Source organism: Pollicipes pollicipes, unplaced genomic scaffold (assembly GCF_011947565.3).
Source record: "Pollicipes pollicipes isolate AB1234 unplaced genomic scaffold, Ppol_2.1 Scaffold_4295;HRSCAF=5057_pilon_pilon_pilon, whole genome shotgun sequence".
In the NCBI taxonomy this organism is placed as follows: Eukaryota; Metazoa; Arthropoda; class Thecostraca; order Pollicipedomorpha; family Pollicipedidae; genus Pollicipes; species Pollicipes pollicipes.
Genome location: NW_023596461.1, coordinates 35,803,736 through 35,826,339, shown reverse-complemented (window position 1 = coordinate 35,826,339; position 22,604 = coordinate 35,803,736). Strand labels below are relative to the sequence as shown.

Genomic DNA, 22,604 nt, shown 5'->3' with positions numbered 1-22,604 from the left:
GGTTGACCTCATGTATCACCTGCACGATCCGCCCACGACGGCTGCGGGGAAGGGACGAGGGGCTGCGGACGTACCCCTCATCGACGAAGGGGGTAGAGAGGGACGTTCCCACGCCCCCGTCCTTGCTCCGCGCTCCGTACCCCGCTCTGGCGGCCCACGCCGTCAGCACGCCCCAAATAGTCACACCGGGAGACTGTCAGTAACACTTCGTGCCGACCGGCCCGGCTCATAGGAGCCATCTCATCCCCGCGCAGCATAGCTGTTCGCTACAGTTGCAGTACAAGAACGTGTGCGGGCGGTTGCCGTCCAGGGGCGAAGGCGTGTAGTTTAGCTAATGCGTGATTGCATTGGTCAGACACCTTCATTGGTAACGAGGGTGCATGTCTCTTATCTGTGAAAGGAATTTATTCGTGACTGACGACTGATGTCTTTTTCTTCTGATTTCTTCTTGAACTGCTCAGTGCAAGCTTGGATTGGTCTCTGGCGAATTGGGAGTGACTCATTCGCTGAGCCGTGGTCGGAAATACCAGAGTTTCGTACCGACTTATCTGCGCAATGTCCACTCTCGCGTAGCCCGAACAGGTGTGTCACCAGGGACAAACAGCGCGGGGCTTAACGATGTTTGACGTGAAGAAATACCCTCCCGCTCTCATAGTCGCTCGTTGTAGCCTGGTTCTCAGTCGGCGACTGGCGGAGGCTTCCCGCCGCCGGCGCCGCCCCCCGCCCACCTGTGAGCCGCTGGTCTGAAGTGCGTCCTGCCGTACCCGTGGGCGACGGCGCCCGTCACCCCTCAGCGGGGGACCGCCGCTGTCCGCGGCTGCCGCCCGCTGCCGCTCATCGGCCTCTACGTGCGCGGCAGGCGCGCACGCACCGCACGCGTCCGCCGCCTCGTGCGCCAGGTGCGCGGGGGCGGGCCGGTCGGCACGCGCTCGTGGCCGGCAGGAGGTCGCCGGCTGTCGGGCCGAGCCGACTGTCGGGACCAGCTGGCGGCGCCCGGCGGCGGCTGGGCCGCTGACGCGGGGCATCGGCGCCCATGTCGGCCGGCGGCGGCCGCAACGGGACTGGCGAGTGGCGTCGCGGTCCCTTGTCGGTCCGGTCCGGAGCAGGTTTAGGCAGTGGCGACTTGGTGGCGACCCGCGCCACAGGTCACGGTTGTCCTGAGATCCATGTCCGCACAGCTGTGGTCATGCTAGGAGCGAGTCGCCGGAACATGCCCTATGGCACGCGTGTTTTATGTTACTGGCGTGTGCCACGGTCTCGGCCACATACGCTACGTTGCTTATTGCCACGTGGAAGCCATAAGGTGGCCCGGACGGAGCGCTGCTGGGCTGAAGAGAACCTTGACCGCCCGGGGTTGGGATGGGGCCACTGCAAATACGACGTGTCATGGTTTGGCCACTGCCAAGGTCTTCTGGCGTGCTTGTTGATGTCAGATGCACGTTAGTGAGCAGGATCCATCCGGTGGATCGAAATTGGCCTGTGTTGTAAGAAGCAATCACAAATGCGATTACATTGGTTAAACCTCCCGACCAACACAGCGTGCCCGTCCGCCCCAGCGCTAACGGCTGTCCTTGCTCACTAGATGGGTGCAGGAGTTCCTGGACAAGCACAACGCGGGCCTGGAGGTGCTGGTCGACTACCTCTCGTTCCGACTGATGTTGATGCGGTGAGTTCCCTGACCGTGAGCGGCGCGCCGCGGCCCGCTGGGACCCGGGCTGTCAGGGAAGGCTTGTCCTGCCGCCCTGCGCGCTCGTCGCGGAGTGTGGGAGAGGGGAGTGGCGCGGCGCCTAACCTCGTCGTACTGTGGACTGTGGGTTGGTGGTCATGGTTGTGGGGGGGGGGAGAAGGGATGGGGAGGGGGTGCGGCGGGGCGGATATGACGTCAGCGCCACCGTCCATGCAGACTGAAGGGAGCGATCTGACCTCCCCGCCCGCTTATGGGAATGGTGTCATTGTTCGAGGTGCAGACGCGACGGCCATTCCCCGGCGCGCCCGCGGGATTGGCGATGGGCTGCCTGGAGTGGAAGTGGGAATGGGGCACGTGGCTCGTGACCCGTGAAACGTTACATTCTATCGTCTGAAATTCTGGTGGCGGGAGTAGTCCGACCCTGCTGCCACTGGCCGCCGGAGACCCGGCCGCCCGTCCGCCCCCGTTGCCCCTGCTGCCTATTCCCGCCAAGAGCTGGCGGCCCCGTGCCACTGCCGTCCCGGCAGACACAACCAACGCCCCATTGTTTCGACTCTGTGCCCAGAATGCATGAGTAGCGCACCACCACCCCTACCCTGTGTCCGGCAAGCCTGAGCAGCGCCCCGCCGTCTGTCCCCCTGTGTCCGGCAAGCCTGAGCAGCGCCCCACCGTCTGTCCCCCTGTGGTCGGCAGGCACGAGCAGCGCCCCACCATCTCTACCCCTGTGTCCGGCAAGCCTGAGCAGCGCCCCACCGTCTGTCCCCCTGTGGTCGGCAGGCACGAGCAGCGCCCCACCGTCTGCACCCCTGTGTCCGGCGAGCCTGAGCAGCGCCCCACCGTCTCTCCCCTGTGGTCGGCAGGCACGAGCAGCGCCCCACCGTCTCTAACCCTGTGTCCGGCAAGCCTGAGCAGCGCCCCACCGTCTGTCCCCCTGTGGTCGGCAGGCACGAGCAGCGCCCCACCGTCTCTCCTCCTGTGGGCGGCAGGCACGAGCAGCGCCCCACCGTCTGCACCCCTGTGTCCGGCGAGCCTGAGCAGCGTCCCACCGTCTCTCCTCCTGTGGGCGGCAGGCACGAGCAGCACCCCACCGTCTCTAACCCTGTGTCCGGCGAGCCTGAGCAGCGTCCCACCGTCTCTCCTCCTGTGGGCGGCAGGCACGAGCAGCGCCCCACCGTTTCTAACCCTGTGTCCGGCGAGCCTGAGCAGCGCCCCACCGTCTCTCCTCCTGTGGGCGGCAGGCACGAGCAGCGCCCCACCGTCTGCACCCCTGTGTCCGGCGAGCCTGAGCAGCGTCCCACCGTCTTTCCCCCTGTGGTCGGCAGGCACGAGCAGCGCGTGACGCAGCAGCTGGAGGAGGAGGAGACGGAGGCGGAGGCGGAGGCGCTGCCGCGGTTTGAGCGTGTCACCTGGGCGCGGCAGAGCTACATTGGCCAGCTGGACACGCTAAAGCTGAAGCGGGCCTCGCGACACATGAGCAAGCTGAACATGGGCGACACCAAGGACGACATCCACGTCTGCATCATGTGTCTGCGGGCCATCATGAACAACAAGGTGGGCGGCGGCGGTGCGCGGGTGCGCGGTGACGCCGGCTTTGGTGCGGCTGGCGGCTCCAGCGCGCGACGCCCAACGGAGCGGGGTAGGCCCGGGGAAGCTGCCCCCCTCCCGTGCCGTTGTGTTCATAGCGTGTCTGGTGCAACCGTGACCGGCTCAGATTGCCAGTCCTGTGCTCTGAGTGGCGGTCTGACCAATCACAGGACTTGTTGCGGAGATGGTAGGTCTGCCCAATCGTAGGGTAGAACTATGGCTGACCAATCACAGGACCGAATGAAGGGGAGAACACCGCCGCAGTGATCAACATGAACGACATGCGCACGGCCGTAGTTAAGTTGCCACGAATTATACGTGGGGTAATGGTTGACCCCTGCAAAAACCCTGGTGGTTTGTTGAGTCCGTCAGAGTCGGCTTCTGCCTCTATGCTATGCCGTGTTGCTTCGTTGACTGTCTATATCAGCAGTGCAAGGCTGCATGCAAGTCGCCAGAGGCCGGTGTAAACCTGAAGGAATACTTGCTGAATCGCTTTTCGAAGTGCGCCGTTTTGAGAGCCCAGCGCGCGGGCGCAGCAGCGCTGACTCATGCGGGCCGGCCGGTAGGGTGCGGCACTGCCGTGCCCCGCTCTATTGCCATCACACAGCAGGTCTGCTGCACCAGACCGCGCGAGTCACCGGCGGCCGCTCCACCGGAGCCGGCCGCTGGAACCGAAACTGGCCGCACTGGCCTTGGCCGCCCGGCGCGGCGGAGTTTGTCGGCCGCGCGGTGGGTGACGCGGCGCGCCGCTGCAGCGTCATTGCCGCCGGATGGGGCTCTCTCCAACGGCATGGTGCTGTCGTAGCGGGAGATGTGACCGAGTGCCTCTGGGGAGGGGGCCCGTGTTGGGTCGTCGCTTTGAGGGTCAAGCCCGGGGTGAGTCCAGGCCGTTGGAGCTGAGGAGGTGCGGCCCGGTCGGGTGGGGACATAGGGAGTAAGAATAGGTGAGGGCGGTGATTGAGGAAATTCGTTATGTACTTGTTTTCCAGCTGTGATGACAGCTGCTCTTGCCTCAGTCGTTCCAGGAACGGATGGGGCAACTGCATCGGAAGGATCAGAATTATTTCAGTTTAGGGCCCACATGGAAGCTCGTGATGAAGAAAACATGGGATCACGCCAAAGTGACCAAGGCCCCTAGGGCTTGCAGGGTTTCCCTGCAGCGCACCCCAACCCAAAGTGCATGTAACAGCAACCCAGTGTAAAGTGACGGCAAAGTGCATGCAAACTCGTTGCAACTTTCTAGCTTTGAGGGTTTTGTAGGTAATAACCAAGCGCATAACAGTATCAGCATTAAAGACCCAGGGGCACAGCCAGGACTTCTGTAAAGGGGGAAGGGGGGGGGGGGGGCTGGGGAGCTCAATGGGTACGCATCACGCTGATTTTTAACTAGCTGTCAGCGATCATCCGTGAGGAAAAAAATAAAATCATCGGGGCGTTAAGTCCTCCCCCCTCAAACGCCTGGATACTGCCTTGGTTGCACCTCCAAGAGGCCCTTTTCTCAACCTTGCGGGTCACATATCCACTGTCGGTGCTTTGGAAAATGCGTGGTCTCCTTCGCCCCGAAATTCTGGTCAATACGCAGCGGATCTGTGCAAAAGTTACGTGTCAGTCCCCTTGTGCCCATTGCGGGATGTGCCTAGAAGGGCCGTAACTCATCTTTTAAAAAGTTTTGAGTAAGGTGGTGAACATATTGCGCTGGTGGCTTGGCTGTTCAGCACATCGTAGCAATCGGTTTTGGAAGGAATGGTCCACATTAGGGTTTTTAAGTGCAATAGCCATCTTGGAAGATTGTTCGTTGCTGTTTACAGCCGTGCCCTTCGTAAGGCCCATCCAGACTTACGTACGTACTTTCTTAAGACCCCTCTAGTTTCAGAACTACACGCCCGTGAAGATTTTCGGACTTGGGAGACTTTTTCAGTCACCCAGACATCCATGGCGTGATATCAACGTCACTCAAATCCTGCGATTCCATCAGCCATGCGTCGATCAAGGCCAAGAAAGACATCATCGTCGAGTCGTTGATATCTGGCGTTCGTGAGCACGATTTCCAGACGAGCCGGTCGTCAATTGTCTTTCACTTAATATTGTGCAAGGTGTAACGACGTAATCAAACGAAGACGTGTTGAGAAGTATCTTTCCGGAACAAAGAACTTATTATGTCTGGAGCGGTCTGTTCCACTTTAAAATATGCCAATGGTTATACGTAAGCTTATTTAATCATATTTGATGTTTGCTTCAATATCTCCAAATGTGGAACATTCCTTTTAATGCGGCGTGGCGCCTGGGCTGGTTATCTCAGTGTGTTAGAGTGTTTTGCTAATATATCGAATGTCGTTGGCTCGATCCTCGCACTTGCCAACGTTTCGCCTTTAGTTTTCTGGTAATCCACTGCACACTCACGTGTTCGCATAACTTGGCCGACTATTGCACAGTTGCAGTAAGTCAAATGACATATGGGAGCTGCTGAATACCGTGCTGAGCTAGCTCGGCGATTTGGGCGGGAACGCGCAATTGGTGGCTGTCACATAGATAGAGTAACCGTGGCTGCTGTCACAATTATTCGTGTCGAATCCGATAACCTTCCGCCGTCAACAATGTCACGAACGACTTACCAATGAGCGGCCGTCAGAACAGCTGACGTCAGCAGCCAGGGCCCCACCAGTGTGCGTGACCTGAGTCTGCTGAGGCCGTCAGCAGAACAGCTGACGTCAGCAGCCAGGGCTTCACCAGTGTGCGTGACCTGAGTCTGCTGAGGCCGTCAGCAGAACAGCTGACGTCAGCAGCCAGGGCCCCACCAGTGTGCGTGACCTGAGTCTGCCGAGGCCGTTAGCAGAACAGCTGACGTCAGCAGCCAGGGCCCCACCAGTGTGCGTGACCTGAGTCTGCTGAGGCCGTCAGCAGAACAGCTGACGTCAGCAGCCAGGGCCTCACCAGTGTGCGTGACCTGAGTCTGCTGAGGCCGTCAGCAGAACAGCTGACGTCAGCAGCCAGGGCCTCACCAGTGTGCGTGACCTGAGTCTGCTGAGGCCGTCAGCAGAACAGCTGACGTCAGCAGCCAGGGCCCCACCAGTGTGCGTGACCTGAGCCTGCTGAGGCCGTTAGCAGAACAGCTGACGTCAGCAGCCAGGGCCTCACCAGTGTGCGTGACCTGAGTCTGCTGAGGCCCGTTAGTGTGGCCGTCGCCGTTGGCACGCCACTGATTCCAACGCCGGGCTGATGGCCGAATGGCGTGATCATCACTGGAGACGGGATATCCGGCGCCCCCCCCCCCCCCCCCGGCCCTGGCCGCCGCCGTCGGCCCGTGCCAGGCACTGGCGTGTTGGCCCTCTCCCGACTTGGTCGCGCTCGTGTTTTTCGAGGGTGTCGAACATCACGCCGTGCTGCTGACAACGAAGACGGATTGGTGCTGGTCGGCGATGAGTAAGAAAGACGACCCGCTGACGGGAGAGCGGAGGAAGACTGAAACGGCGGGCAGAGCGGAGGGAGGCCGGGACGGTGGGCAGTGGTCACACTGACCACCGGCGGGAGAGCGAAGGGAGGCTGGGAGAGCGGGCAGGGGTCACACTGACCACCGGCGGCAGGGCGGAGGGAGTCTGGGAGAGCGGGCAGTGGTCACACTGACCACAGGCGGCAGGGCGGAGGGAGTCTGGGAGAGCGGGCAGTGGTCACACTGACCACAGGCGGCAGGGCGGAGGGAGTCTGGGAGAGCGGGCGGGGGTCACACTGACCACCGGCGGGAGAGTGGAGGGAGGCTGGGAGAGTGGGCAGTGGTCACACTGACCACCGGCGGCAGGGCGGAGGGAGTCTGGGAGAGCGGGCAGGGGTCACGCTGACCACCGGCGGCAGGGCGGAGGGAGTCTGGGAGATCGGGCAGGGGTCACACTGACCACCCGCGGGAGAGCGGAGGGAGGCCGGGAGAGCGGGCAGGGGTCACACTGACCACCGGCGAGAGAGCGGAGGAAGGCCGAGAGAGCGGGCAGGGGTCACACTGACCACCGGCGAGAGAGTGGAGGGAGGCCGGGAGAGTGGGCAGAGGCCACATTGCGTGTCGGACCGCGTGTCCGCGGTGAGCTGCCGTCGGCGGATGGTGGTCTTTGCATGCTACGCGCGCACGGGACGCAAGCAGAGATGGAGACCGTCTTCTCGTTTGGGCGCAAAATGATGAGATCACATAGTCACCCAGCTTTAGGGCCAGTATTGCCTACTGCCTGGACTGCAGGATCACCGGCGAATGACTGACCTGTTCCGACCGGGTTGGACGGGCGCCGAGGATCAGCCGCTCCCGTGTTGGCACGGGGTGGTGGCCGATTGTATGCTGAGGCAGGACTGCAGTCAGGGCGAGGCGCCACGACGCAAAACCCAGGCATCGGGTGCTGCGCTGTGATGTGACAACAAAAAGCAACGACGGGCTCTTGCGTGGGGGATTGAGGTCCGGAACGGCAATGTGCCAAATGGATGCTTACCAACAAAACGTTGCTCTGCTCTTTGTTCTTTGTTGCTCCTTGTTCATCTGCGCTTAATGTCCTGCTTCAGTGTTTTTGTTTAGTTTTGGTCAACCGATGAACGGGAGTGTTCTCTCCCATCGCCTCGGATATCGTGATATCGAGTATGATGAGAGCATGTCCGGTAGATGTTCATTGGTTTGGAAGTGGCTCCGTAAATGTTTTGCTTATGTATGGGATTATGGCAAGTTCAGAGGCTTCATTGTTTGTGTCATCATGTCGTTCGTGTGCAGCGCTGTTAAAAAGGAAGTGCTACGTAGCTCCATGTGCTCAGAGGTGTCGTCAAGCTGCTTTTTAGTTGCTAGGCGTTCCAAATCGGTGAGTGAATGGGAGAGGGAGAGGGAGAGGGAGAGGGAGAGGGAGAGGGAGAGGGAGAGGGAGAGGTGACGGATGAGGGGGTGAGAGACAGGTGACGGGCGAGTGGCTGAGAGGCAGACAATGGGTTGAAGGGAGAGGGGCAGGCGGCCGGTGAGTGGGTGAGAGGCAGGTGACGGTTGATGGGTGAGAGACAGGTGGCGAGCGGGTGGTGAGAGAACAAACAATGGGTTAGAGGGATAGAGACAGGTGAGGAGGTGAGAGGCAGATGATGAGTTAGAGGGAGAGAGGCAGGTAACGGTTGAGGGTGTGAAACAGGTGAAGGGTGAGGGGCTGAGAGGCGGACGATGGGTTAGGGGAGAGGGGCAGGTGACAGGTGAGTCGGTGAGAGACAGGTGACGGTCGAGCGTCGAAAGACAGGTGGCGAACGAGGGGGAGAGAGCAAACTATGGGTTAGAGGAAAAGAGGCAGGTGACGGGGAGGCGCAGGGGGTGAAAGGCAGGCAAAGCTATGTATAAAGCCTCAGCAGTTGGGTGGCAAAAACCGTAATAGCACCTGCAAGTGTTCAAAGATATTGGAAACAAGAAGGGACGGAATCCGAGATTTTGTAATAGGTAAGAATGAAGAATGAACCCTGTGAGCGCAAACGATCCTGGTGGATGAACTGCTGCGAACACAACCGCGCACCGTTTTCGTTGTCTTTTCTCTGCCTCCAATGATCCTTGACGCGTTATGTCTACTGGTTTCAGTACGGCTTTAACATGATTATTGAACACCAAGAGGCCATCAACAATATCGCCCTCAGCCTTAACCACAAGAGCTTACGGTGAGTTTGCCACCCGACTGAACGGATACCCCTTCCCCACCCCGCCGCGCTGGCAGCTGCTCACGCCACGGGCTGCTGCTCACGCCGTCGATGGCTGCTCGCTGCACATGTATTTGCTCATTTTAACGGCAGCTGCCGAGGCCTTCAGCAGCTGCTCACCCAGCTGGCGGCTTTTCACATTGTCGGCAAAAGACCATCCCACCAGCAGCTTGTCACTGCGCGGTGGGGCCAGTGGCCGGCTCGGCCGGGCCCATACAGGTGCCAGGGACGGCCGTTGCGGGGGCCGCTCGTCAGTGGCCAGGCATCGGGCGCCCCGGGCCCGGCCGCGCTCCGGACCAGCCTGGCTCACCCACGGCGCTGCTGATGCCCTGCTAGCGTGGGCTCCGGTTGGGCGGGTGCGGCGTCAGGCTGGGCTCCAGAGCTCGACTCGGGCTGGGCCTCTTCACTAGGTCGGTGATGTGTGTACGGAACGACGGAGGACGCAGCAGGCGGCGAGCCGCTCCAATACCAGCACCGAACGTGGCCAGCTTGACCTGCTCGGTTCTGGACGGTGTGGAGCTCCAAAACGTCAGAACCGGTTGCTCTGTTCTGTTTCTGTTCGAACAACACGTTACAGCAACAGCTGTACAACACCTCGCAGCGTCCATCTGCGCTCAAGTCGCAAACAAGCTGGGCGGCGGCAGGTTCTTCTCGAGGCGAACTATGCAGCTGCCTCTAGCTGACATGCTCGGGCTGGCCGGGCAGTGCATCGGAGGAGGACGATGCCCTGGGCTGCACCTTTTGAATTACATGAGCCAGAGTGAAGCGGAGCCCGTGGCGGGGTCCTATCGCTGCCAGAGCGTTATGAGGCTTGTTAGAGCCATGTTTGAGGACGGGCGTTGCGTGCGAATTCATTCGTCTCGAGTCCACACACACACACACACACACACACACACCACACACACACACACACACACACACACGCACGCACGCACGCACGCACGCACGCACGCACGCACGCACGCACGCACGCACGCACGCACGCACGCACGCACGCACGCACTATGTAGCAGAACTGCACAGATGTACTGGTTTGATTATAGAGCCTTGAGAGGTCATTTGCTTGAGCTAGCTAATGCAGTTAATGGATATAATGGCCGCTGCTTGGCGATTGGGAGTGCACCGAGCCACCACGTGGCGCGTTCCCAGCGACCCCACATAGCTGGAGACGGCTTGCTCCAGTGTCGGACGTGCCGTTTCGGTTGAGTCGGTGTGGGTGATGCCCCGGGAGACTACCCGCCGCGGCTCATGACCCCGCCTCATGGTCAGGACTGCTATCAGACTGATAACTCGGCGGCACTAGAAGGAACCTGACTGAGTATGTGACTGCTGACGGCCACCGCTCAAGCCCTGATGTCCGCCGTGCGGCTGCAATATTGTTTTCGTGGCGTACATATAACAAACTGTTCGCCATACGCTGGTAGATGCACGATTCTCCACGCTGTATGGCTTCGTACGTCTGGCGTGTTGGGTCGTGCTCGCCATCGTGGTGTCGCGTCTGCTCGAAAGACAGTTGGTAGCCGACACGTGGACGAGTAGGGTCGGGCTGGGCACGCGTTCCGGGCCTCCCGCAGGCAATCAACGGGTAATAAGTACAGCAGCTACAACACCGTACAACACCAACACCAGCACTGCCGTGGTGAGGCCGATTGGGGTGCGTTCTGTACCGGTCACGTGCGAGGGGACCGGGGCGCCTCGATGCCGTGCCGTCCTGGCCTTCATCCGTCTGTGGGAGAGAACACCGTTACCTTGCTTCGTGAGACCATACTGCGAGCCTTTATAGTTATAAATCACGCCTTGCAAGCATACCGTATCGTAGGCGACCTCGTCTCATAGGCATGCTCTGTTCGTGTACGTCTCGCGTATCCGACTATAAAGTGAGATTGGGGTGTTTCCGGCCCGTGTACTGGCGCGGCGTGAGCGGAGGGCTGGTGGTTTCGTAGTTCCGTGTTGTGAAACCAGGCCCGAGCGGGTGATTTGCGAGACCGCATGACCCGGCTCACGGGAGACCCCCGGCCCTGCTGACGGGGACACGATCTCATGACTCAGAGGGATAGAGACTATGCCCCCTCCTCCTGCCGCAGAGATTATGAGATTTCACCAGGGCCACAGAGGGATGTCGTCGATAGGACTGCTGCTCCGTTGTTCTGCCGTCATAGACAGGTCCAGAGAGACCCTCCGGACATGTGTTGTTTAATGCAGATTTAAGAAGTGGGTTTGGCGCACCCGGAGAGGATCAAGGCCCGTCGTGAGCACTGACCTAAGCGGCTGAAGGTGGTAATCCGCGGCTCCAGCCGGAACCGGCTCAGCCTGCAGCTCTGACATCTGAGGAAGCTCAGGCTAGCTCCCTGTCATGTCCACTCGCTGTCAGAAAGCCGGTTTGTACTGCCAACTATCACGACGGGATGTGGTAAGGACGCCCCGGGGGGGGAGGGGGGGGGGGCTCTCAGCGGGAAGTGGCCTGCTGAGTTGGGTGGCTGCTGGCCGGAAGGGGCCGAGATACGGGAGCCAGTCGTGTCCAGAGTGCAGACTCACGACACACGAGTTCAGACTCACGACACACGAGTTCAGACTCACGACACACGAGTTCAGACTCACGACACACGATTTCAGACTCACGACACACGACTCCGCGCAGCTAACGGGCAACAGCCGGCGCCGGACCGAGGCACCCGAGCTCGGGGTCACAACATGACCTGCCAACTCCAGAAGAATTAGCCACCCTGCGGCGGTCTTCCATCAGTGGGATATGTATGTGGACGCATTACGTGGACACATGCGCTGCGATGTGGACGCATTACGTGGACACATGCGCTGCAGTGTGGACGCATTGCGTGGACATGTGCGCCGCAATGTGGACGCATTTTTGGTATTTAAAAAATACAGACCAAGGCGCGCACACGTGGCAAGCAGTGGCCGTATCGTGGCCAGCTGTTTCGCTGCCAGATTTCACATGAGTCAATAGGTCTGCCCAAGCCTGGTGCAAAGGGGTTCATGTAACAACATTTTCATACCAAATGACAGCCAGCGCCGTCCTTGTGTGTGACGCTGCGGGGCCTGGTGCTGTCGTAACGTCCAGCAATTGGACAGTGACCCGGGGCATTTTTGTTCGTATCCGATTATTTGATGAATGTCTTTTGTCATCCTGCTCTTCTCATTTCTGTGGTGCTGGGTCAGCGCCAAGCGTAGCGCACGTAACCTGTATAGAAATCTGGTGTTGAACTTGATCTGGACAATGGACACCCAGTGCGTGTGAGTTCGGCAGCTTGGTATGATGGTAGGCGCTCGTGTGGGTATCTGTGCTCGCTGTCGGCGTCCGTCCGCCGATTTACGGCTTGTTTACCCGCAGTTGTATGCGAGTGTCGTTTGGCGTTTTGAGTGCCTCGGAGGGGATTGTAATTGGTCGTTTATGCCGACTTTGTGTGTGCCGTTAAAGCGATGGGCACATAATATGCGGCGAAGAAATCTGAAATGATGTGTGTATATTTGTATATATATATATATATATATATATATATATATATATATATATATACATATATATGTATATGTATATATATATATATATATATATATATATATATATATATGTATATATATATATACATGCATACTTTACGACTGCGATACGAGAAGACTGGCTGATATGGTACGCCGGAGCGTCCCTGCATGCAGCCTCAGCGGGCTGGCCGCTGACATAAGCTGGTGTCTAGCATGACGGCGCGGTGCCGTGTCCCCGGATGGGTTCCCGCCTGATCGCCACGTCCGCTGGTGCCGGCAGCACCAAAGCGCTGGTACTGGAGCTGCTGGCCGCCATCTGTCTGGTGAAGGGCGGCCACCAGATCATCCTGGGCGCATTCACTAACTTCAAGGAAGTGTGCGCCGAAGAGCGCCGCTTCCAGACGCTCATGAAGTACTTCGTCCAGTTCGAGGTCTTTCAAATCGAGTTCATGGTAGGTGCCGGGGGTGCGTCGGTAGGGGCTGGCCCTGGGGAGGACCCGCTGTCAGGCATGCTGAAGATGACTGTCCACTCATGCGGTGAGAGATGCTCTCGGTTTTCATGTTTGGGTCTTCCGTCCGCAAACGAATTTTAGTACAGCAGAGAGTTGGCGCACAAACTATACTATAACGTACACAAGTCACACGTACATACGGTTTGACCGGCGCCGTTATTGCACAGAGCCCGAAGCTGGCGCTGTTGAGCTTGCCGTGCGGCTCCCACCCCAGCTGGCGCCGCCGGACGAGCGAGCCGCGCCTGAGGCGGCGACAGGCGGCCGCCTCAGGCGTGCTGGGCGCGTGACGTGGCCGCGCAGCTTTGTCACCGCTCGCCTCCTCCGGCCGCCAGGTGGCCTGCATGCAGTTCGTCAACATCGTGGTGCACTCGGTGGAGGACATGAACTTTCGCGTGCACCTGCAGTACGAGTTTTCCATGCTGGGTCTGGACAGCTACTTGGAGAAGCTGCGCCAGACGGAGAGCGAGGAGCTGCAGGTGAGGACGCGGCCCTGGTCGCAGGACGACGGTCTGCCGTGAGGCCTGCCGGTCCTCACCTTGCCAGCGCGCCGCTCGGCCAGCCGCCGACAGGCGCCCTGTCGGCGTGCCTGTGGCCGGCCACGCTGGTGAGGCGGACATGAGTGTGCGGAGGCTCACGGACTATGTGCGCGCCCATCGCCCGCGGGCTCTTCTGCGGCCGCCGTCCTCACCGTCTCTGAGCGTGGGCCAAGCGGGCCGGGCAACCGATACCCGTGCTGACCAGACGGTCCATCTGGGACTGATGGACGGCCGCGGACGGGCAGATCAGCTCCCTGCTGGGTGCATCGTGAGCTGCCACGATGCCTGTGCCACTGATAGCAGCATTCGCCATCATTACCGGCAGCGGTAAGCGTGGAGAGTTCCGAGGAGGCCTGTTGCATTGGCGCACCCCCCCCCCCCCCCTGCCACGCCGCCGCGCCCGGCTCCTGACGCCCCGTGGTTGCGGCGCCATTCTCAGGTCCAGATCTCGGCGTACCTGGACAACGTGTTCGACGTGGCCGCGCTGATGGAGGACTCGATGACTAAGGCCGCCTACATCGAGCGGGTGGAAGAGCTGGAGTCTGAGCTGGCGCAAACGCAGGAGGAACTGCAGGAGGCCGAGGCGCGGGCGCTGCAGAAGGTGGCCGACGCCGAGCTGGCAGCCGCTGAGGTCCGCCGAGAGCGTGACCAGCTGCTGGAGCAGGCGCAGCAGGTGAGACCGCCTGTACAGACCAGCTGTTGGAGCAGATGAGACCGGCTGCACAGACCGGCTGTTGGAGCTGACGCAGCAGGTGAGACCGCCTGTACAGACCAGCTGCTGGAGCAGACGCAGCAGGTGAGACCGCCTGTGCAGACCAGCTGCTGGAGCAGACGCAGCGGGTGAGACCGGCTGTACAGCCCAGCTGTTGGAGCAGATGAGACCGGCTGTTGGAGCAGACGCAGCAGATGAGACCGCCTGTACAGACCAGCTGCTGGAGCAGACGCAGCAGGTGAGACCGGCTGTGCAGACCAGCTGCTGAGCAGACGCTGCAGGCAGTACTTGTCCGCAGTGGAAACGCCATTGTGCCTCGGCTCGGCAGCGATTTAGGGCCGGACCAGCTCTTGAGCGTAGTATGACCTTGGCGAAGACCATTGGACATGAAGCTTGCGTGGAGATCAGCCAACTCTGACTGACGGAAACTGACTTTTTTTACCCCTGCGACCCGGGCAGGGCAGGATTTCGGCGTGCTTGGCACGTGTCCAGCCAGGGTCGCTCGCTGTTCCGTTTTAATGTGCATGCGACTGTCTCTGCCATCGCGTCCCTGGCGTCGTCCCAGCTGATGGCTTCTGGCCGTGCTGCCAGATCACGGAGGAAGTCACCACCCTGCGCCGTGCCGTCACCGAGAAAGAGGAGGAGTCACAGCAGCGGCAATCAATGCTGGAGACGAAGATCCAGGAGCTGGAGACGCTCTCCAAGACGCCGCAGCCGGCCACCGGGGCCGGCGGTGCGGTGGCGCCGGTGGACTCGGTGGCCGCCCCGCCAGCATCAGCTGCACCGCCCCCTCCTCCGCCTCCACCTCCACCACCACCGCCGCCGCCGCCGCCGCCGCCGCCGCAACCGCTGGGACGGGGCGGACCGCCGCCGCCCCCGCCGCCGCCCGGCCAGCTGCAGCTGCCGGCCGACAGCTCGCTCACCATCAAACGCCGCCTGCAGACGAAATACAAGCTGCCAACGCTCAACTGGACGGCGCTCAAGCCGAACCAGGTGAGGCGCTCGGAGAGGCGAGACGCGGGGCAGTGCGGTACCGGGGGCCGGCGACCGCAGGGAGGGCCGGTACCGGGGCCGGCGACCGCAGGGAGGGCCGACACCGGGACCTGCGACCGCAGGGAGGGCCGGTACCAGGGGCCGGCGACCGCAGGGAGGGCCGGTACCAGGGGCCGGCAACCGCAGGGAGGAACGCCATCTAGCCTCAGCAGCTGAGTGCGTCGTAAAGCCCCAATGACAAACAGCGCCGGTATTGGGAGTGGCAGGGAGGGCTGGTGCGGGGGCTGCGGCCACGGTTTTATGGAGTTGGCATGAGGCTGAGTCAGCCAGGTGGTACTCTCAACCACAGGAGAATTGTGCTTTGCTTCCCGATGATAACGTCTGTGGCTTGTCCGTGCCGGCGTTGACGGCGGCTGTGGTTACTGGCTGCTCGCACTTAATTTACTTGTCCGTGCTGAGACTGGATCTTGATGCCTCCATCAATGTTTCACTCAGTTGCAAGGAAAGGCGTTGTTTTCGATGTCTTAGATTTTTGGAGGGTATAACCAAGTTGTTGAATATAGCTTCATCTCGCCTCATGCCCTCCCCGTCTGTGTTAGGTGCGTGGAACCGTCTTCAACGACCTTGACGACGAGAAAATGCTGGCCGTGATCGACTTCGGCGATTTCGAGGAGAACTTCAAGATTGGCACTAGCGTGCTGGCGAACGGCTCTGCAGACGGGACAGACGGCCTGGCGACGCTCGGCAGCAAACGGATGAAGCGCCCCGAGCGCACCTCCCTGCTGGAGCACACGCGGCTGAGGAACATAGGTCAGTGCGGAGACCTCCCTGCCGGAGCACAAGCGGCGGCTGGGGCGTACCTGGCTGCGAACTGCAGGTGAATTGCGAGAGATAGGAAACCCCACGCATTACGCATGGTTAGAAAAGACGTTCGGCATCCCTTTCCCCCCGAAAGACGTCCTTTGGGAGACTGTGTTTTCCCCGAGCCCTGAGTCAGACAACAGAGACGCGTGGTTAGACGCGTGTCGGACGCTCGCCACTTGGACCTCGTACTCGGGGGGACATGCATTACTGCACTGGACGTCCGGTCGCGGCTGGCTAGAACAGCTGCGCGGGTGGGACCAGGGTTGTTTGGCTACCAAGCGATTTGCCATGCAAGTGGTTACAGTACCACGGTGTGATGGAGACTAGGTGGGTTTGTGCTGTGTGAGTCGCGTGACGTGCCGCTTGTCTTGGACAGCCATATCCCGGAGAAAGCTGGACCGGCCGGTGGAGGAGGTAGTCAGGTCCATCAACCTGCTGAGCCTAAAGGAGCTGCCGCTGGAGCTGGTGGAGCTGCTCCAGAGGATGGTACCCACCGAGGAGGAGGTCAGTGGGCAGTGGGGGAACGCGGCGCCGAGTCCAGCCATCTCACAGTGTTATTCGATCGAGCATGATATGTTGGGTGGGACGCCCGGCGAGCGCTTTGCTGGCTGATCTGCATTACTGGCAAATTGTGACCGGGGAGGAGAACGATTACGACTAAGTAGGTGGAATAGAAAACTCACTGCGGTGTCGAGCTAGTCGTTGGCCGCGTCCTGCTCACATCCACCGTGGCTCGATTGGACTTGGTGATCGTTGCAATTTAAAGTCATCGGTCAAAGCCATAAAACCGTCGGTTTTCTCTCGCCGAGATATTCCCTGCAGGCGGCCTGATCCTCGTCGGGAGGGTGCATTGCAGGTGTAATAAGCGCCTCATGACAATATTTACGTGAGCTTGGCGTATTGAACGCTGCAAAATAGCACCAGGCGGCTAGGCTGCAGCCTGTGCCGGATATCGCAGTGCTATCCTCTGAAGCGTCGGCTGTAAGCAGCGTTTGCGATAACCCCATCGCAGTAGATAACAATGTGGGAGTGTACCCAGCGCAGTGGATGAGCCCTTTCTTCGGTTGACCTTCCTTTGGTCAATCGGCCCTCTAAGAGTGACCTGAAGCTAGACGTCGCTCGTGATTTCGCTCCGACTCATCCACCGTCTCGGGTACGGTGCTGGTCGTACCCGGCGTCACATGAGCGCTGACCGGTGGCAGTCGCTGACGGCGTCCCCCGCCCGCCGCCAGACCAAGCTGTACCGTCGGTACGAGGCGGACAAGAAGGACGTGTCGGCCCTGACAGACGAGGACCAATACCTGATCCAGCTGTCGCGCGTGGATCGGCTGGCCAACAAGCTGGCCGTCATGGCCTACATGGGAAACTTCTTCGACAACATGCACCTCATTCAGCCGGTCAGTGAAGTGAAGCGCCAGCCGTGGCGGAGCGCTGGGCACGCCGCGCCGCGCCCAACCGCGCCGACCAGCATCAGCTGAGCAGCGCGGGCGCGGCCGTTAGGGTGGCACCGTGCATGTTTGCCGTTCGGCTGCGTCGAAGTTGATTGTGAACGTGCTTCGGTGTCTTGCTGGTGCGTGTGTGGGCCACGAGTGCAACAATGGAGTGCGGCTGGCGTATCTGGCGGCCCATCGCTTGTCCACAGGCATGAGTGGTCTCGTGTGGTGGCCCACGGCCTGTGTACAGGCATGAGTGGTCTCGTGTGGCGGCCCACGGCCTGTACACAGGTATGGGTGGTCGTGTGTGGCCGACCGTTCTCTGACCTCACCCACGCCGCCCTCTCGTGCGTCCGCAGCAAATCCACGCTGTGGTGGCCGCCTCCAACTCTGTGAGCCACTCGAAGCGGTTCCGACGCGTGCTCGAGGTAATCTTGGCCTTCGGCAACTACATGAACAGTGCCAAACGTGGCCCGGCCTACGGCTTCAAGCTGCAGTCGCTGGACAACCTGACGGACACCAAGTCGACGGACCGACGGCGCTGCCTGCTGCACTACATCGCGCAGACTATCCACGAGCGCGTCCCGGAGGCGGTCGGCTTCGAAGCCGAGCTGACGTTCGTCGAGAAGGCGGCCCAGGGTGAGCGACCGAGCCGATGCTGACGCGGTGGTGGATGTGGAGCGGGATGTAGCCATGCCAGCTGTGGGCTGGCGCGGAGTGTGCTGACGTGTGACGCCTCCACTGCCGAGGCGCAGCCGGCGCCGGCCCGCTGTGCTCTCGGTACAGCGCCGCCCAGTGATGGCGATGTGGTGGACAGAGCATTATCGCTAGAAGCGTGCCATCATGACACACATGTGCTCTGCCGCAGTGACACGGCAAGTGTGGCCCGCTCGCGGCGCTGTACTGCCTCTCCGCACCGTGGTTGAACACGCGCGTCGCAGCCGGAGTGCCTAAACCCGTCCATCGCGCTGTCGGGTGCGTGTCTATGACGTCGCGCGTTGAGTCCGGCCTCGCTGTCGCTGAGTACGTGGCATGCTTGTGACGTGACGCGCTCGCCGCGCTCGCCGCGCTTGCAGCGTCGCTGGAGAACCTCGGTGCAGACGTGCACGAGCTGGAGAAGGGCATGGAGACGGCGCGGCGCGAGAGCTTCGTGCGGCAGAATGTCAAAGACGAAGCCATGAAGGTGACTCTGCGCGACTTCGTGGGCAACGCCGAGGAGAAGCTGCGGTGAGCCCCCTCCCGACTCCGGTCAGTGAGTTCCGGCGTGGGCGGGCTGTATCCGGAATTAAGCTCCGTCGATGTCGGGGCTGTCCTGTTGTGGGAGGTGAGGCCGAGCACAGGCAGGAGTCTCTGTCGCCCCTGTTTTGCTTTTAAAAGGTAGGTGAATGCTGTTGGGGGAACGGCCATGAGGTCAGATACTTACGTACCAAGCGGAAATACAGGCAAATAAAAGTGCAAATAATGCAAAGAAACCACGTTGGTACCGAGCAACCAGTTTGGCGGTCGCGAATGGAATGCCATTTTACGGGTCCCAGTGCGGTTGTACTGACGCAAACCCGTGCATGAGCCATGCCTTGGTCAGGTATCTGGCGCTGTAGCAGCCGAGGTGAAGGTCGTCTGCGGAATGGCTAGCGTTGAGATGGAGCCGGTGCACTGGCTACCACTGGGATTGTGCCATGCCGATATAAAATGGCGTGGCTCAGACTTAGCCACGTCATGTCATTAGTCGTAGCATGTGGTCGCAGCCACGCCTTCAAAGGCAGGTGTTTGCTAAATGCTGGCTTAGGTATTCGGTATGCAGCAGTGCTGGACTGGCTCCCATGTGTTTGGAGCATCTCTAGCCTAACCTGACCTGACCCGACCTCACCCTGCCCCCGTCAGACGGGTGCGGGCCGAGTACACGTCTGCGCAGGAAGCGTTCAGCCGCGTAGTGGAGCTGTTCGGCGAGAGCACACGCACCACCAACACCACCACCTTCTTCGCCACGCTCAGCCGCTTTGTGAAGGCCTTCCAGGTGGGGCTAAAGGGCGCGGCTGGGCGCGGCTCGCGGTCCTGTGTGGTCTGGAGCCGATCTCCCGATTAGTTGCCGTCAGGCCTGGGCCAGCCCGATGATCAGGCGGATCGGCGGTCCTGTGTGGTCTAGAGCCGATCTTCCGATGAGTTGTCTGTCCTGGGCCAGCCCGATGATCAGGCGGATCGGCGGTCCTGTGTGGCCTGGAGCCGATCTCCCGATGAGTTGTCTGGCCTGGGCCAGCCTGATGATCAGGCGGATCGGCGGTCCTGTGTGGCCGGGAGCCGATCTTCCGATGAGTTGTCTGTCCTGGGCCAGCCTGATGATCAGGCGGATCGGCGGTCCTGTGTGGTCTAGAGCCGATCTTCCGATGAGTTGTCTGTCCTGGGCCAGCCCGATGATCAGGCGGATCGGCGGTCCTGTGTGGCCGGGAGCCGATCTCCCGATGAGTTGCCGTCTGGTCTGGGTCAGCCCAATGATCAGGCGGATCGGCGGTCGATGGTCGTTGATCGGCCGTTAGGCGCCGGCCTGTTGGGTTGTGGCGTCTTCCGGGATGAGGTTGCGTGTGGTGGCAGCCACGCAGACCATAACTGAGCTGCGGCCGGGGAGGGGCGGTGCCTGCTGAACCCTGTCGGACCTGGCTCCGGCCAGGCCGTACCCGTGCTAGACAGCTCGGCTGGGCACGGTTCCGCTCATGGGCTTACCCGCGGCCCCACCTTCAGAACGCCGTGAAGGAGAACGAGCAACGCCGGAAGCTGGAGGCGGCGGCCACCGCCGCGGCAGCGGCGCAGAGCGACAACAACAACGTCACCAACGTGGCCAAGCGCAACAAGATCAATGTCAAGAAACAGCAGGTCGGTTGTGAATTAGGAAGCAGCAGATAACCGGCAAGGACGTTCGCTTCTTGAAATCGTGGCGGTGGGCACGCATCGTCCGATTGATTTTCTGCATCGCGTTTCTCATCTTGGGCCTTCTCATGTTTGTTTACGTGGAAGTGCCGATTCAAGTGAGGTGTGTAAAGGTGCAGATTGACTGGGGAGGTTGATGTTTTGTCTTGTCCTCGTCTCTAGCGGGATTTATCACGTTTGTCAACATGGTTTGCTTGCCTTCTCACCAGTGTCACCGGGGATAAGATCCTCGGTGAGTGCATTAGCGCCTGGGGACCCACCAGCCACCGTCAGCAAACATAGCATGCATAGCTCACCGCGCTTGCGAATATGTGCTAGTCGCGGTATGCACAGCACCTGCCATCGCGCGCACCCCAGGCCGTCTCGCGTCCGAGCACGCGTTGCCACTGCTGCCACCTGTCGGCAGGCATGGGAAGCTGTGCTTGCGTCAGCCGTCGTGCGGTGACGGAGCGTCAGTAGCGTGAGTTGGGCCGCGCCCGGGCCGTAGCCAGACCGGCGGCCGTGAGGCGGCTGGCCGGGACGTTGGGCGGCGATTGCGCCGCGGTTTGGTGTACCGGCGCGCGTGTCTGGCTACGGTGCGGGTTCGGGTCCGACTGACATCGCCTGCGCCGGCGCCGTCCCGCCTCGTCCTTCCCCGCGCACCGCCTCACCCGCTGCACTCACAGCACACAGCGAGGCGGTGTGGGCTGTGGCCGCCGTCCGAGCCTCGGAGCGCTTTTCAGGTGTCACCGGAGCCGCTCACGTCACATCGTTCGGGAAAAATGCCTGTCTTTGCATGTTAAATTTCCGTGCCGTTGGACCCGCCGGATGGCTTCCGGTGGCGGTCGGGGCATGCCGCTCCATTCCAGCTGACTCGGAGCCCCCTCTCCAACGGCACCCGGCCGTTGTGCGGGCGCCTGCTCGTGCTCCCTGGCGTTGCCGCCTGGCCACGCGTGCTCCGGCGTATGGAACCGATCCTCACGACACGGCCGGAGTTGGTTCCGGAGTTGGCTCACATTCCCAAAGACACTGTGTCGGTACCGCTGGGCTTTCCACTGTTTCTTGCCCATGACGGTCAGCGGTCTCTGCCCTGTGAAAGGAAGCGGCTGGCTTTTCCAATATATGGAGAGATAACCACTACGCGTTGGTTGTAACGGCCTGTGCGCTCCGCTGAGCCGTGTGCACGTCAACTGACGTTCGTCTCCCTCCGCCAGGGCGAGGTGATCCAGGAGCTGGAGACGCGCGCGCATGGAGGCGACGTCCGCGAGAAGAAGCTGCTTGGCCAGGAGGAGGTGTACCACGGTGCGCTCGAGGACATCCTGCTGGGCCTGAAGAACGAGCCGTACCGGCGCGCCGACGCTGTCCGCCGCAGCAGCCAGCGCAAGCGCGCCGAGACGGCCCGGCTGTCTCGTGGCTTCGATCCCCTGGACGTGTGACGGGCCAGCCGCGGCCGCCGGCGGCCTACGCGCCGCCGGCTTCATCTGTGATAGCGCGCGCCCGGACAGTGCCGCGTGTAGTCATCCAGTGGCTTAGCGTCGTGCCATAGGCGTTTTGTTCCCAGTGAAGTGGTGATTGGTGAGTGAGTTACGGAGGGCGGATGTGATGTGGCGCCAGTGTCGTTTTGCGAGTTGCTGTTGTTGGAGGTAGTGATGGTCCACCGGCGGGACCGGAGGTCCCCGTGTGTGCGGACCGGGACCACGGTCGTCTGTACCTCGATGACCGCGTCCGGCGGCGGGCGACGACTCGCGGCCGTGTTTTGTATCTCCGCGAGAACACACCGTCACTGAGCCGCCCATTCCTGAGTTCAGATAAGCTGAAGGAAATGGTGGGCCGGGCTGTAGACGGCGTGTAACGTGGAAAGACTAGATTAAAGCTGCCTTCCCAAAGACAAAGCGTTTGCTGTATGTTGGTCACATCAAGTTCTTGAATGTATGCGTTGATTCAGAAATGAATACGCGTAAACGATTTACGGTAATGCGGTTGTTTCTATGGTCCGTGCGACGGGAGTAAGCTGCTCCTCATCCCCACAAGCAAACTTCACTGTTCGTGCACCTGGCGTCAGATGGTCCCAGCCCCCATGTGGAGCCTCGATCTTGATGGCCAGGCGGCAAGCTTCCCCAGTCATGGTCGAGCGGCAGTCTGCACTGAAAACACCGCAAGCCGTGGCCGGCCTGAGGTTCAGCAACGTAGCTTACTGGCATA

The 22,604-nt window shown here is 60.8% G+C and overlaps 1 protein-coding gene across 1 annotated transcript in view; it reads left to right on the top strand.

Moving 5' to 3' along the window:
• LOC119097079 (formin-like protein) overlaps positions 1-22,395 on the top strand; it is a 44,549-nt gene extending 22,154 nt beyond the window's left edge. The window contains exons 5-19 of the mRNA XM_037220110.1: positions 1,583-1,666; positions 3,010-3,238; positions 8,838-8,914; positions 12,735-12,906; positions 13,299-13,442; positions 13,942-14,175; positions 14,806-15,207; positions 15,807-16,017; positions 16,448-16,575; positions 17,304-17,468; positions 17,864-18,143; positions 18,581-18,731; positions 19,386-19,518; positions 20,238-20,369; positions 21,617-22,395. Coding sequence (XP_037076005.1) covers positions 1,583-1,666; positions 3,010-3,238; positions 8,838-8,914; positions 12,735-12,906; positions 13,299-13,442; positions 13,942-14,175; positions 14,806-15,207; positions 15,807-16,017; positions 16,448-16,575; positions 17,304-17,468; positions 17,864-18,143; positions 18,581-18,731; positions 19,386-19,518; positions 20,238-20,369; positions 21,617-21,838 — 2,764 coding nt within the window. The 3' untranslated portion in view covers positions 21,839-22,395. The remainder of the gene's footprint in view (positions 1-1,582; positions 1,667-3,009; positions 3,239-8,837; positions 8,915-12,734; positions 12,907-13,298; positions 13,443-13,941; positions 14,176-14,805; positions 15,208-15,806; positions 16,018-16,447; positions 16,576-17,303; positions 17,469-17,863; positions 18,144-18,580; positions 18,732-19,385; positions 19,519-20,237; positions 20,370-21,616) is intronic.
• The last annotated feature ends 209 nt before the right edge of the window (positions 22,396-22,604 follow it).